Source organism: Lagenorhynchus albirostris, chromosome 11, assembly GCF_949774975.1.
Source record: "Lagenorhynchus albirostris chromosome 11, mLagAlb1.1, whole genome shotgun sequence".
In the NCBI taxonomy this organism is placed as follows: domain Eukaryota; kingdom Metazoa; phylum Chordata; class Mammalia; order Artiodactyla; family Delphinidae; genus Lagenorhynchus; species Lagenorhynchus albirostris.
This window is the reverse complement of record NC_083105.1, coordinates 38,554,890-38,571,332: the sequence shown is the minus strand read 5'-3', so window position 1 is coordinate 38,571,332 and position 16,443 is coordinate 38,554,890. Positions and strand designations below refer to the sequence as shown.

The 16,443-nt window shown below is 35.2% G+C and overlaps 1 protein-coding gene across 1 annotated transcript in view; it reads left to right on the top strand.

The window, feature by feature from the left end:
• Nucleotides 1-16,443, top strand: part of OTOGL (otogelin like) — a 147,801-nt gene that overhangs the window by 58,365 nt on the left and 72,993 nt on the right. Inside the window, 3 exon segments of the mRNA XM_060164963.1 lie at nucleotides 3,596-3,703; nucleotides 4,450-4,588; nucleotides 13,788-13,922. Coding sequence (XP_060020946.1) covers nucleotides 3,596-3,703; nucleotides 4,450-4,588; nucleotides 13,788-13,922 — 382 coding nt within the window.

Here is a 16,443-nt window from a genome sequence, read left to right as displayed (position 1 = left end):
ATGTTACAGAAAATGGTGTGTTGAGGCTACTTAGGGCAGTGGCTAAGAGTGGGAGCTCTGGCTTCAGACACACCTGTTTCAAATACCAGCCCTGCCGATATCAGCTGCGTGATTTTTCTGCAAGTTCCTTTAAACTCTCAGGCATTGTGAAATGTGGGGTGTGTGTGTGTGTGTGTGTGTGTGTGTGTGTGTGTGTGTATACACTCAATAAGTATGGGCCACTATTTTATGGCAGCATAATTTACTCTTATCTTTGTAAATTTTCTTTAGTAGCAGAAATTCCTAGTATACATGGAAGGTAAATACAGAATCTGGTGGCTGTTTGCTTCCTTGCAGGCACACGTGGAATGTGGCCTCACTGGCCTTCCTTCTTCTGGTAGTGAATAGAGGCAGTGCACAGAGGGAGGGCCACCTAAGGCAAAGAGGTCACCCATTCTTTCTCGATGAACGTACTCACACAAAGCGATTCCTGGGCTCTATTCATATAAACCAGGAGCAAAGAAGAGAGAGGTTTTGTGGTCTGTTTCCCAGGAGAGTCACATTTGTCTAAATGGTCCCCATCTGGAATAGGCTGAAGAGCCAAGTAATGGGACTGTATCAATCTCTTTAGAAAGAAAGGACATAGAAGGAGTGTGAAAGAACAAGGCCTTGACTGGGAAAATAAATGCAGGTAGAAATCAGGTCATACAGCAGCTGAGCAAGGAAGACATTTTAGTTAAAAAGGACAAGGGAAATAAAACCTTTATTATAGTAAAATAACTGAACCCTACAACATTGCTTGATTTGTTTGATTTGATTATGACTCAGGGATGCATGGCTGATTGAATAAATCTACATCCTAATTTTGTTTCATGTGCTTGATGCTATTATTTAAAAAAATATCTATTTGCTGTCACCTTTGACTTTTAGTTCAACAGTGATTTATTAATTTACTGGTCAAATTTTATTACAAAAACTTAAAGTAATTTCCTCCCACCTTCTCTTATTTTATTGAAATAAGTATAGTTGGAATTGACTAAGAGGCCTCTCACTGTTTGGAAATAATTTTGTTACATGGAACTTTCTATTATAAAGTTGTTTTTGGTAGTATGATTTGTACTGACTTCCACATGACCTTGGCTGACTTATTTTAGGACAATAAGCCTGGTGTCACTTGTTTTCTTGGGGCTCCTTATCGTGCCAGCAGTTCTTCGACTACAAATCGACCACATACCTTAGCTCAGAAATCATTGTGGATTAAAGAAATGGAAAGTCATATAGTGGAAAGAGTCATATAGAAATGGGTTAAAATGTTGGCCCTCTTTCTTATTAGGTAAAGTACCTCAGGACAAATCTTAACCACTTGGGAGTCTCAACTTTATCTTTTTAAAACGGGTGTAATACTATCTACTTCATAGATGGTTGAGTATATGCAGCACACTAGTCATATGGTAGGTGCTCAGTAAATGTTTATTTTATTATTAACTCCACTTCCCAAACCTGCTTAAAGCAGACAATTCACAGTGATTTACAGCTCTCCTCTTCCTTCTTCCAGTTTTGATTAGTTATGAAAAACTCATCAGTCATCAGTGTAACCATTTAAAACCACTCATCTGGCTGGTTATTTAAGAATTGTGCTTACAACATTTAATGGAGTATAATCTGTAAAAATACTGAATCACTATGCTGTACACCAGAAGCTAATATAATATTATAAATTAACTATACTTCAATTAAAAAATTAAATATATGAATAATATTTTAAAAAATAAAAGAAATGAGAATTGAAAAAAAAAGAATTGTGGTTCATTTCCGTGAGGCATCCCTTATCTAAACAATTCAGCAGCCAGTGTTAATGAAGCACCTAATATCTGGGACATTGTGTTAAGACACAGGGATGATGGTGCTAAAATAAATATATATAAGATAACAATAGAATCTACCTTATGGAATTGTCACTAGGATTAGATGAGTTAATGACAGTGGCTGGGCCATAGTTAACACTCAAAAATACTAGTTTTTGTTATTGTTCTTATTTTCTCTGTAAGGCATTTAATGAATTACTTGCAGTTCATTGTGGTAAATCCTCCAATAAAGGTTTGTACAGATTGCTATATATAGGGAGTGTGGTACATAAAAGATTGCACTGAAAAGATTGCACTAAATTGAGTCTTGAGTGATGAGAAAAAAATCTTTTAGTTTTCTAGGCAGAAGAGAGATGCAATGCTCAGGGAAAGTGGCTAGAAGTTTGGAAAGGTTGAGGGGAGAAATTATGGACTCTAGGGCACTGTTGTCTGAAAGAAAGAAATCTGAATGAGTTGATGCATCATTTATATAAATTGTTTCATTTCTTCACCTTTACTCAACAATTAATTGAGTGTCTGCTATGTGCTAGGCATTGAAACACAACCATTAACAAGATATTCATGGTCTTCCGGAGTGAAACTTAAAGTCAAATGGATAACATATACATTAGATAAACTATGAGCGAGGAAGCAGAGCACTAAAGGAACATATGTGATTATTTCTATTTTAGAGAAGAGGCAAGAAGTCAGGAATCCTGACTTCTATGTTAATTTTGACAACATGGAATTCTCACATTTTAAAGCAAGTTCAGAAAAGAACTATGTATTTTATCTATTTTTACTAGCTAGATTTGAATGTTGCTATTACTATTTTATTATCCATTATTTATTATTTTAATTTCTTTTATTATATTATAGTTATACTATTATATATTTAAATTATTGTATGTATTATTTATTAGCATTTTATTATTATTTATGGAAGCTATTTTTGAGAAAAGATTTTAGGAATATTGAAAAATATATGTACATATTTATATTAAGGGTATTGAAATATTTATTATATATAATATGTATTTATTTTATCTTCATATCAAAATATTTTGATAATACACCCAAATTGATTTTTCCTTGAGATTATGAATAATGATTTTGTTTTAATTTTTGTATTCAGAGGTATTTTAAGATACTTTCTTATGGGGTAATCTTTCATGAAGGAAATTACACTTTGAAGAAACCAACATTCAAAACCTGATATGTTAATAATAAAATGTGAAACACTCGATATAATGGTTTCTTATTCAAGACACACCTAAAGTCTCATGGCTTTTAACTTTAAGCACTAACAAAAGAAGCTTTTGATTACTCTCTCTATCCTGTAATAGAAAATGTTATCCAGCTCATACTTCACTATTTTATAAAAAAATTCTTAGACTCACAGACTCTTCTATCAAGTAGCAAATATTAAAGAAAGGGAGACTTACTTCCTCTTTAATTGTTTTTTCAGAATATCTCACTTTACCCGGAAATTTAGGCTTCTGTCTCCCTTTTATTGTACTAAGTGATAACAGAAAGTTTAAAATTTTGCATCCAGTCATTTGCCTGGCATTTATTTATTTCTGTGATGTGAAAGGTACTGTGTGTAAAATAGGGGAGAAAGACTGGATTCGATCCCTCCATAGGTCAGATAGAACATTCTTACGACAGCTGTAACAAATATAGGTGGTTTTGAATATGACAAGATTGCTGATTTTTTAAAAAACTGAAATTAGTAGTTTATATTAAATAGCATTTACTTCTTCACTTGAAAGAATGGCAGAGCACAAAGGAAAGTGTTATGTTCCTGAAAGCTGTCCGTGTATCTGGAAAGATTGGGAGTACCTCTCAGGAGAAGTGATTGCTACACCATGTTATACCTGGTAATGAGATCTGTTTATTTCACAATTTTCCTAAGAAATTGTATTAGTTTCAGTCATCTTGTATTTACTTAATGTGACTGATTTCAGCAAAAAAGCAAACCAAGTCTGAGTAAATAAGATTTTAAAGGCTTTCAGGAGTTGTTTGGGAGCTACTACCTTCAGGGAGATCATTATTTTTACTCCTATTTGTTCAACCCAGGAGAAAAAAATGAACTATGACAATTTGAAAATTTAATAGGAAAAACATATCTCAAGTTTATAAGAAAGTGGTAAGTGTTGCAAAGAGAAGGTCACATTTGATGGAAAGTTTTCTGTTTGGAAATAAGCCATAAAATAAAATTGAAATACAGTTTCCTTGAAATGTGGATAAAAATTCTAAGTTCATGAACAAGTCCTGTCTAAGGTATTTAAATGGACTCCAGTAGATGAGATGGCATTGTGGTCTTTTAGCCACCAGCAGGCGTATGTTTAATTTTTCATTCCATCACCTGTTTTCTGTGTGACCCAGGCACAATTTCCAGGATTGGCTGTGATGTCTGATAATTTATTTAGACAAAGTGGTAAATATATGCCTTATCTATCATTGTAATAAAATGTTATCAGAACGAATTGGCCATATTTATAAGGGCTATTGGCTCAGTGAATGCTTTTGAATACAAACCTTCCAATATTTATGCTGCTTGAAAAATACTAATTAGAGCCAGGTTTCTTAGAAAGGTAACAGTGTTTGTATTATTTTCTAATAGTGTTTGTCGACGAGGAATGTTCAACTGCACATATTATCCATGCCCAGCAGTGTGCACAATATATGGGGACCGTCATTATCATTCTTTTGATGGACTGGAATATGATTATATCAGTGATTGCCAGGTATTTTTGATAAAGGTATGTCACAATTACTTCCTTTTACTTACAATTATGTAAATACAATGTAAAAAACAAGTATGGTGGACCATGGCATATCAAATCCATGTATCATTAGTAAAACCTATAAAAGTTATAGCAATTTAAAATTAATTTCCTTGACTCACTGTAAAGTTTTATTATGTATAAGTAATGAGCTAATTCGTAAACTTTCTGTGCCTCTGTTTTCTCATTTGTAAAATGAGGATAATAATTGTACCTATCTCCTGGGGTAGTTCTTAGGATTGAATGAAATAAATATATGTAAAACTCTCAGAGAGTGCTTGCTATTTAGTAACTGCTTAATAAATGTCAGCCATTTTTATTTTTATTGGTTTAGTTTGGTGAATACAAATATCAGACATTAAATCATGTTTTGGACCACGTATTGTTTATAGTTGTAGCAATCAAAACGACATGGTTCTCAATTCTAGACATGCTATTTTGATGGTGTGCTTTGGTAAACCCTGGGCTCTGTATATCTGATAAAATCCTTAAAATTTCTCATATCTTTAATGCATTCGGATTTTCTGTAACCCTAAATTTTATTTAGATATCATTGATCCCAGAATTAAATTTCTAAATGAAAAATGTAAGCTTTAGGAAGAAGTTGCACAAAAATAAGCAAAATAACATCTTTTTCTCCAGCAAGGTAACATGTGATTATCTTGAATTTGTGTTTTTTTCTGGGTAAGGCTTTTATGTTTTTAGAGCTTCATGTATGATCCTGTTCTTTAAGCATATGTCAAGAAAGTAGACATATTCCCATTTTGTATTAGTTATATTAAATAAAAAACAAACAGTAAAATCTATAGCCTCAATGGAAACCACTGAGTTTCCCTTTCAGTGCTATTTTTAGCCTTCTTTATGAACAATTTTAAGTTTCTTAAAGAATAAATCCCTGGGAATGGATTTGGCAGTGAGATAATTATAGAAGATGACAAGTTGCCTATAGGGGTTGCCTATAGTGTGTGTGTTGTGTGTGTGTGTGTGTGTGTGTGTGTGTGTGTGTGTGTGTGTGGTTTTGATACTATTTGGAGCATAGGAAAAGCACAGTGTTACATATACATTCTATGAGTATTTGTCCTCTTAGAACAAGGCTTATTTAGCAAACAATTTTACATGAGAATTTTCTTGTTCCCTGAAGTTTAGGTTGTAAATTGAGAAGCTTGGAAAAGTAAATAACAATTTAGAGATTTGAATACATAAACAGATACTTTTTTTCTCAAAATGCATCAGACTGATTTTATACCAAATCCTTACTTCTCTTGATATTTAGGTGTCTCTGACATTCCTTAAGATCCCTCTTCCTTTGACTTTCTAGATATTATGCTGTTGGAACCCTTCAGTGTCTCTTCTGGTTTCTCCATTGTCTCTTTGTTGCCTTTTCTTTTAGCATAAGTCCCAGACCATAGGTGACTGAGTTGGCTTCTTCAGGGCAAGGACCAAACCTTAGTCACCATTGTTTTACCAGTGTAGAGCATTGTGCTGGGAACATAGTTGTCCACTGAATATTGACTGAACTGGATGTCTGTTCTTGGTTCTCTGCCCTTTTCTCCTAATGCTTGGTATGATCATCCCTCTCTACCATCTCAACCTCATCTACAAGCTGATGAGTTCCAAATTGACATGAACAGCTCTGACCTTCAACTTCTAGGCTCTTCTGACTCAAGTTCATCCCTATAATAATACACTTTTTTCATTCTGTTAATCTTTCTAAGACTCACATTGCTATCATGTCATTGCTTTCTAAGAACTACGGTTGACTCCCAATTACCAGCTTCCATAAAATCAAACTTCCCTTGAGAGCCTTTGATAATCTTTCAAGGGTCTCAGTTAGCTCCACCCCTCCTTTATGTCTTTTCTCAGGGTATTTTCCTGTACCTGATTGCCTCTACTCCCTCAAAATAACTTTTCTAGTTCACATTTATCTGTTCTGTTCTTCCACATCCTATTGTATTTAATAGTCATCATGTCAAAAGTAAGCAGCCCATTATATTCTGATTATTTTATGTGTGCTCAATTAGATTGTGTATCATTTTATATCAGAGCTCTACGTTATACTGCTTTTGGGTTCCTCATAAGGGCTAACACAATTATGGTTGTACTATAAGAGCTGAAAAATTACTTGCTCAGTTTTTTAACCATTTTTTTAGAGGGTAGAAATCACAAGCTTACACTTAATTAGTAATCTTTGTTATAAACTCATATACATGCCTTTAACATGAAGTATGTAGAACAGTGCTTCTTAAACTTTAGTATGTATGCACATCACCTGGAAATCTTGTTACAATATAGATTCTGATTTTATGTGTTTGGAGCAGTATCTTGGATTCCGCAATTTTTAATAAACTACCCTGATGTTTCATGTCCATAGTCCACTCTTTGAATAGCAAGGATGTAAAGCATTTTCTTCTTTAAAAAATGAATTTTAACTATTTTTGAAATTCTCTTCTTCTGAATAGTAAACTTTGTCACATCTAGAAAAAACAAAGTATCATTGGCAATATTGTATCAAACATGACATGTTCCCATTGGATATGTCATTGAGTTTAATTAATGATGCTTTTTATGCTTTCATTTTAAGTAGCAAAACAAAAATTCTGCCAAACTTTGTTTTCATTTTGTTTAGGGAAAAAATTATTTACAAGTATTTACTAAAAACATTTTAAACCTTGTTCATGTATCACCATCTTTGCAAACATTTTCCAATGTGTGACAATGGTCTTTGCTCATGCATTATCATTTCATTCATTTAATAAACAATTTTTAGGGCCTATTAAGTGTAAACTGTGTTAACAAAAACACGCCTTCTCTATTTATTAAGATAGAATTTTGCAAGAAAATTCTGAAGTTTTGAAATAAGGATCAGGACCTACATTTCTTTTTTCCTCCCCCCAGTCATTTTGCAAAATGCTGGGCATTTGGTGAACTCTTAACAACTGCTTATTTGATCTACCTGGCTTTTCTTTAACTCCTCATTTGTCTTTGCAGTAGAGAAATCATAGTATTTACCACTGAATTTTCAAACAATTATTGTTTTTTTTTAATTGAAGCATAGTTAATTTACAATGTTGTGTTAGCTTCAAGTGTACAGAAAAGTGATTGTGCAGAAAGTAGAATATTTGTCTCAACTCTTGATTCCTGACAAAATGAAAGTATCTTCTTCTGTTTGATCCTGAATGATGGTAGCAGTCTTTTTTTATTGGTGCTGCAATATAACAGTGCCATTTTATTTAGCAGGCAAGAGCCATTAAGGTTTGGCGTTTAGATTTTATAAACCTGATTTCCTATCATCACTTTAATTTTCTACTATATCCTTCTGTAAAAATGCATACATAATGTTCAGTCTCAGATTTTAATGAGACATGCAAACCTGTATATGAGAAGACATGTTATAGGAAATGTTATTCCAACATTTGAGTACCTAATTAAATATCTGGGTTAAGATTTGTCATTAGGGTTCATGTGGTAAAAATAAGATATAAAGAATATTAAAAGTCTAAAGCTTCAAGTTTTAGAATTGTATATGCCTTTTTTTTTTAACACCTTTATTGGAGTATAATTGCTTTACAATGGTGTGTTAGTTTCTGCTGTATAACAAAGTGAATCAGCTATACATATACATATATCCCCATATCTCCTCCCTCTTTCATCTCCCTCCCACCCTCCCTATCTCACCCCGCTAGGTGGTCACGAAGCACTGAGCTGATCTCCCTGTGCTATGCAGCTGCTTCCCACTAGCTATCTATTTTACATTTGGTAGTGTATATAAGTCCATGCCACTCTCTCACTTTGTCCCAGCTTACCCTTCCCCCTCCCCGTGTCCTCAAGTCCATTCTCTATGTCTGCATCTTTATTCCTGTCCTGCCCCTAGGTTCTTCAGAACCATATTTTTTTTTTTTTAGATTCCATATATATGTGTTAGCATACGGTATTTGTTTTTCTCTTTCTGACTTACTTCACTCTGTATGACAGACTCTAGGTCCATCCACCTCACTACAGATAACTCAATTTCATTTCTTTTTTATGGCTGAGTAATATTCCATTGTATATATATGTGCCACATCTTCTTTATCCATTCATCTGTTGATGGACACTTAGTTTGCTTCCATGTCCTTGCTATTGTAAATAGAGCTGCAATGAACGTTGTGGTACATGACTCTTTTTGAATTATGGTTTTCTCAGGGTATATGCCCAGTAGTGGGATTGCTGGGTTGTATGGTAGTTCTATTTTTAGTTTTTTAAGGAAACTCCATACTGTTCTCTATAGTGGCTGTATCAATTTACATTCCCACCAACAGTGCAAGAGGGTTCCCTTTTCTCCACACCCTCTCCAGCATGACCAACATATACTTGATAAGCCAAGAAATATTTTATTCGACCATGGAGTAATTATTTCATACCAAAGACAAATTAGTGATTAACCAATGAAACCTAATAGTCATGGTTTTGAAATATTATCATTCCAGATAGTAAATTTCTCAACACTTGGAGATTTTCTGCTGCAATTTTAATTAATTTATTTATTTTTTAAGAATCAGCATTTCCTTTGAGAAGGATAGAATGGCTGCCAGCACCATTCATTTACCTGCTGCTTTTTCATAGACAAGAATCACTTCTGTGAATATCATATTTAATTCCTTCTTCCTTGTCAAGCAGCTCTCTTTCCTCCCTGTCTTGATTACAAATTCCAGACTTTGTCATTTGTAACGCATTTTTATCTGGTAAAACTTATTTATTTTTTTGGGCCCAAATGTAATCAAGATTACATTTGATCTAGTAATCAAATTCATAAAAATTTCCCTTTTATTTGCCAATGGGACTTTAAAAAATTAATACTTACTCAGCTTTATCTTGAAAGTATAATGTTACTTGACTCTGACATATTGAAGGAATTGTAAAGTTTTTTTTTTTTCTTTTTAATCTCTGGATTGTGGAGCTTTTTTGTTTTTTAATGTGGACCATTTTTAAAGTCTTCACTGAATTTGTTACAATACCGCTTCTGTTTTATGTTTTTTTTTGTCCACAAGGCATGTGTGGTCTTAGCTCCCTGACTAGGGATCAAACCTGCACCCTCTGCATTGAAAGGCAAAATCTTAACCACTGGACCACCAGGGAAGTCCCTGGGTTGTGGAGTTTTAAATGTAATCTGATTCCGGCGAATACTTACCCTATCTTTGTTGATGGTTATCAAACTTTAAAAATTCGAGCTTCCCTGGTGGCGCATTGGTTGAGAGTCCGCCTGCCGATGCAGGGGACGCGGGTTCGTGCCCCGGTCCGGGAGAATCCCACATGCCGCGGAGCGGCTGGGCCCGTGTGCCATGGCCGCTGGGCCTGCGCGTCCGGAGCCTCTGCTCCACAACGGGAGAGACCCCAGCAGTAAGAGGCACGCGTACCGCAAAAAAAAAAAAGAACTTTAAAAATTCAAGTTCTCTGATATTTTATTCATTTTGGAGGCTGTTTATGCTATACTTTAAATAGCACAAGGAATATAGCACATTATTTTTTAAGTGTGTTGAAGCAAATCAAGGACAAAGTTCATAATTGTATTTCCTGACGTAAGACTTTTTTAAGAGTAAAAAGAGTTGAGAAACCAAACAGCAACTTGACTTGCTATAAGCTCAGAGAAAGAGAGGACACTGGATGTTTTCAGCAAAAGTGGGAAATTTAGTATTCCAACTCCTGGATTTCAGAGCCAAACTCTACTTCCATTATCTATGACAGGCCCCTGTCACTGCTAGGTTTCTTCCTGTAACTTGTTCTAGATTAGGTTTTTCAACATTCTGTTCAGTTGATAGCTCAAATGTTTGGTGCTTTCCTTAAGTCTCTGAAAACCCTTCTAATTTCATCCCTCTCAAATTTTTATACCTTGTATCATATCATCATTTTTCATGTCAATATTTCTTGTGTGATTTCTATGTGTCAGGCCCTATACTGAGAAGTGGAGGTACAGAATGTGCAAACATAGATATCAGTTTAGGGTCCTTTGAAACTTAGGCTGGTGGTGGAGAGTTATTAATCACCAAATCACAAAATTCATATAAAATTGCCACTGTAAAAGTTAATGATGACCTATGCAAAATCCAATTAAACCTTTTAAATTTTTATCTTCCTTTTTTGAAGTGGTTCTTGCTTTGTCTTCTCTGAGGTAATTCTACTGCTTCTGCTGGTCTTTGACCACTCCTCAGTCTCCTCTGGTGGCTTCTTTCTCCAGGAGTTTCTTAGAACACTGGGACTCACAAGTTCCATATTTTCATGCCTGTCTCCTCTATAAAACTCTTAGTTGCTTGTAATCTCATAATATCTTGAAGGATAAACCCTGTATGCATTTATGTATGTACGTAGGTATGTATTTATCCATCCATCCATCCATCTGTCCATCCATCCACAGGAAGTGAAAACAGAGAGGAAAAGAAGTCAAAGGAAATCATTACACCCTATTTAGGCAAATGTAAAGATCTAGATAGAGCCAGATAGAGCTTTCTCTGTCAAATAAGAGTAAAATGCAAATTAATGGCATAGTAATTATACAGTGATGTGGCACTTCAGGAAAAAAAGAAAGAGAGATAGAGAAGAAAGAAGGAAAGAAAGAAGTAACATGTAAAAATTAGATGAAGATTTCACTCTGAATAAAATTTACTCCCCATAAAATAAAAATATTTTCTGCCTTCCAGAAGTTATGAAAGAGATGATGGAATTAACTAATAAGAATTTAAATGTATGTTAAGGGAATAAAAGTAAGTGAAAAAGGAAATGGTAAAATTAAGGGACAAATTAAAGCCCAAGATACATTATAGAGTTGAGATAATAAGCATTTCTTTTAAAAAATGATAAGTATACCATCTTTTGTTTACATTCCATTCCTTTTGGTTCAAATGTGGGAGATAATCTAATTGTCTAGAGTTGTCTTTTTTTTTTTGCCTGCATTAAAAAGTCCCTTGACCCATCAAAGAATGTGCTGCTTTGGGGCCATTCAGCTGTGGAACATAAACCATGGCTGCCTGAGGCTACTGTATCAGCAGGGACTTTCTGTGAGATAGTTACTGTTAAAAGGGGCTGGGACTATGACAGGTCTTAGACTGACATAGCAAGTAAAATAATATACTACCTTGAGAGGTGCTGACATTTTATGTTTTGGAATCACTTGGGAGAATATTCTCTATCAGTGTTTTCAGTACCTGAGCATAAAGGGTTTGAGGAATCTATGTGGCACATTGCTGTTGACCTTTTTCCTCTAGCTTTGTGTTACTTACTGTGTTGCTTAGCAACTCTGTAGCATTATCTCCAAACCTAATATTAACTTGAAATATATATTAGAAACGGAAATTGGAGAAATGTGACTCTTAGGACTTGATAGTTTCAAGTTACTGTCAGCATAACATGATATTACCAGGCAGACGATACAATATAGAATATTTCTTGGCATTTCTGAATTAATATAAAGACTAAAGCTAACATTGAGACACTTTAATTAATAGTAATAGAAATGTAATGGCAATAGGAATCCTTTCAGCCAGCTTTTCACATCCCTTAATCTAAATAACTCTTTCCAAGAGGAAGAGGAAAACAAAACCCTGAATTATATATATATTTCTTCTTTGAAAATTGTTCATAAAGGCAGAAAAGTGTGGCATTATTTTTTGAGTAATACAATGCCGTAATCATCTTGATGACCCTTATTTTTCTCCTTTTCAAAGTTTAGACAATGCTTTGGAAAACAATTGTTTAAGAAGAAGAAAAAGCTCTCGGTTCCTATGAAGTAAGGAAAATTGGGTCACAGAGGAACAAATTAATTACTCTGTCAACAGCATTCATTGAAAACCTATCCTCTAGGCACTGTGTTATAGTGATTACTAATAAGACAGGAAGAATTTGGCCAAACCAAGAATTATATTGAGCTAGTGTTCGTATTGTTGGTGGTATAAAAAACTAAGTATGGAGAATTTACATCAAGACCTATATGATTTCCAAACATTTAAGGACTCTTCTCACTTTGAAAATAAACACTGCCCCATATATCTAAAAATGAAAAGGATTCAGGAAATGTATGTGAACCTTTGAAAATTGGAATTTGAGTTCAAAGAGAATTGTCCCTTTCCTTTTGATGAAATTCCCACCTTCCACTAGGTAGTGGAAGGACTCAGGGCAGTGTGGCTTTAACATTTGGGGTGAAAAGGACCACTTCAAAAATTTGATGAAAATCATAGACTTTCTTCCAAGAAAAATACAGATACTCAAAAACAGCATTTTACAATGAAATTCCAGTCTGTAGAACTATTGAAGCCCATCTATTAAACTGGAATAAAAGTTAAAAACCCTGTTTCCAGAGAGAGAGTTCTCAGTGGATGGAGAGAGGAGTGGCTGAAGGAAGGTGAGGGTGAGGTAACTGGTGAAAAGGTTAGATTGAGAGTGTGTGGGACTAAATAATAGTCTCTGGAACTAAGGATTTCCTATAACCTACAACTGAATTTTCTCCTCAACCGTTACTAAACTCTTCCTAATTGCTCTGCAAGTGGCATTAAAAAAGAGGGTTTTGAACTCTGTCTCTGCCCTTATTTAGTTAAGTGACTTTGGACATTCATTTAATCCTTCTTAACCTCTGTTTCTTGATCTGTAAAATGGAGATAATACATAATTCAAGAATTATCATAAGAATTAAATGAGACAATGCATGTAAAGTTGGAAGGAAGCCCTCAAATGATATGCATCATTTTATTTACTAATACAGTGTCAAAGTTTTATATTTATTGCAATTTTATCTTGTAGGCAAATAATTATTTAGCCAGAAAACTGGCTTAACATAAAGCAAAAGATGTTGTCTAAAATGAAAATATTTCTTTTAAAATTCCCCTACATGACATGTCTTGTTGGGTATTTGATAAGAAGAAACTGGTAAATTTGAGCTGTAATAATAAAATGGAAAAAAATCCTTGTTGGAACAGCATTTTAACAGGAGATATTATAGATAAATGTTTAAAGATTGAGCTATCTTGGTATACTTTTATTAAATTCTTCACATTATTAGATCAAAATGATTTTTATTTTAGAGGTAAGTTGTATTTCAATTTCAATACAATTCATTGTAAATCTTGGACTTCTTTAAGATTTGTTAATGAAAAATAAGTAAAAGTTATATATAATATACATTTGTATTAATATAATATTTTTGACATTTCAGAGTACAGATGATTCAGATATATCTGTCATTAGCCAGAACAAGAAATGCTTTGACAACGATATTGTTTGTTCTAAAAGTGTTTTGATTTCAGTTGGGGACACTGACATTTACCTGCATGATACTCCTTACAAACAGGTTAGTGAATTATTTCTTGTAAATCATTTTAACTTGTCCTGAGGATACTGAAAATAAAATAGAAACATTGTGGGGGTACTTTTCTTTATAAGTGGTTACTAGGTTTGAATTTTTTTCTTTGTCATTTTATGTAGCTTCAGTAAATCCTACTTGATTTGTCTCTTTTGTTTATACTCCACTTCTCCATTTGCTGATTCTTTCCTTGTCACCTGTTACCTGGAGTACTTCAACATTCTCCAAGCTAGACACCTGGCCTCCTGTCTTAGTTTTTCCCCTCTGATCCATCCTGCCACAGTGCAGCCAGAGTGGTTTTCCTAAAATGGAAATGTAATCTCCTGACACCTTAGTGCTTCAAAACTTTCAAGTGACCTCCCATTGCCCTTACATGGCCTCACCAATCTGGCCATTGCTGCCTCTCCTGCTGTACCTCTCATTGCTTTCTGCTTCAAGCCCATGTTCCAGAAGTTGGAGCTTTTATCAGTTCTTCAAATGCTCTATATTCGTTCTCTCACCTCTGGTTCTTCATGAATGTCATTGCTCCTACCTGGATCAGCCTTTCCATTTAACTTATTCTTATGTGATAAGTCTCATCTTATCTCCTTCAAGGAGTTCCTCCTCTTGCCCTCAAGCTCCCTGTCAGGACATGCATCACACTTTAGTGAAATTACTTGTGTGGTGGCAGTGGTTCCCAACCTTTCTGGCACCAGGCACTGGTTTTGGCACCAGGGACTGGACAATTTGTCCATGGACCGGGGGGTTGGGGGATGGTTTAGGGATGATTCAAGTGCATTACATTTATTGTACACTTTATTTCTATTATTATTACATTGTAATATATAATGAAATAATTATACAACTCACCATAATACAGAATCACTGGGAGTCCTGAGCTTGTTTTCACTTGCCACTCACTGATAGGATTTTGATATGAGTCTGCAAGCAATTGGTTTATTATGGTCTCTGCACAGTCAAACCTCTCTGCTAATGATAATCTGTATTTGCAGCCACTCCCCAGCCTCACTGCCTCAGCTCCATCTCAGATCATCAGGCATTAGATTCTCATAAGGAGCGGGCAACCTAGATCTCTCACATGCGCAGTTCATAGTAGGGCTCACGCTTCTATGAGAATCTAATGCTGCCTCTGATCTGACAGGAGGCGGAGCTCAGGTGATAATGCAAGTGATGGAGAGCGGCTGTAAATACAGATGAAGCTTCTCTCTCTTGCCCACTGCTCACCTCCTGCTGTGTGGCCTGGTTCCTAAGAGGCCACAGACTGGTACCAGTCCAAAGCCCAGGGGTTGGGGACCCCTGTGTGGTGGTCTGTGTCTTTTCTATTTGTCTGTGAGTTCTGTGAGAATTGAGACCGCTGTCTTATTTGTTCATTCTTGTAAACTTGGAGCCTGTGCAGTTTGAAAGAATGAATAAAATTCATTCATTCAATCATTTATTCATAATATCTACTTTGTACAAAGTTATGTATTAATTATTGGGACTACAACAGTGAAAAGGCACTCACTGTGCTTGCTTTTAAGGAACTTATACTGAGGTGAGGGACACGTTTCAAGTAAATGAGGCTGTGCAGTGTGGTGTGCTATGGTAGGAGTGTGTTTAGGAAATCAGGAGAATCCCTAAGAAGAAGAAGACCTAAACCAACCTGGGATGTTCAGGGTAGTTGTGAAGAGCATAGACTGGTGTCAGTTAGTACTCACTTAGAACCTCTGTTCTGTCACCTGCTAACTGTGTCACTTTGGGCAACTTTATTTAACCCCTCCAAGCTGCAGGTTTCCCATTTGTAAATTTGGGATGATTATGGAATCTACTTCCTAAATTCACATGAGGATTAAATGAAAGAATGAATTTCGGGAAATGGCTCTCCTCCTCTCCTTCACCCTCCTTATTTTTGAAGGCTCAGAAGACATGCTTTGGGGGAAATGATTTGAACTGAGTCTTAAGGGATGAGTAGGTATTAGGCAGGTGAAGAGAGAGAGTAGAAAGGCAATCAGTACAGAGGAACAGTCATGTTGAAAGGAGCAGAGTTCAAAGGTAAAATGGCACGTTTGGAGAACTGCAAGCAGTTTAGTTTGGTTGATGTGGATGGGGATAGTGGAGGGAGGGTGAGGCAAAGAGATTCAGGGAGGAGCGTCCAGATTGACTTTCATGCAGGAAGCTTGGGGACAAGGGCAGTAGACAAGGAGGCTGTGTAATATAATATTTGAACTTACTCTACAAGGAAGAAATTTTAGAATTAAGTGACATGATGTGACATATGGCCTTTATAAAGTGGCCTATTTTTGAGTTTTTAGACTAGCGTTTCTCAGTTTGGTTTGCAAAACTTCTGCATTAGAATCATCTAGAATATTTATTATAAGAGCTGGTTCCTGGATTCCACCTCAGGAATTAGAATGGCTGAAGTTGATGATAATCAATATTTCAATGGTTTCCCCAAATTCTGCACACTAAAGTTTGAGAATCGGTGCCCTAGACCTTAGCTCATGTCTCAGTAAGAAATGTTGAGATCAAC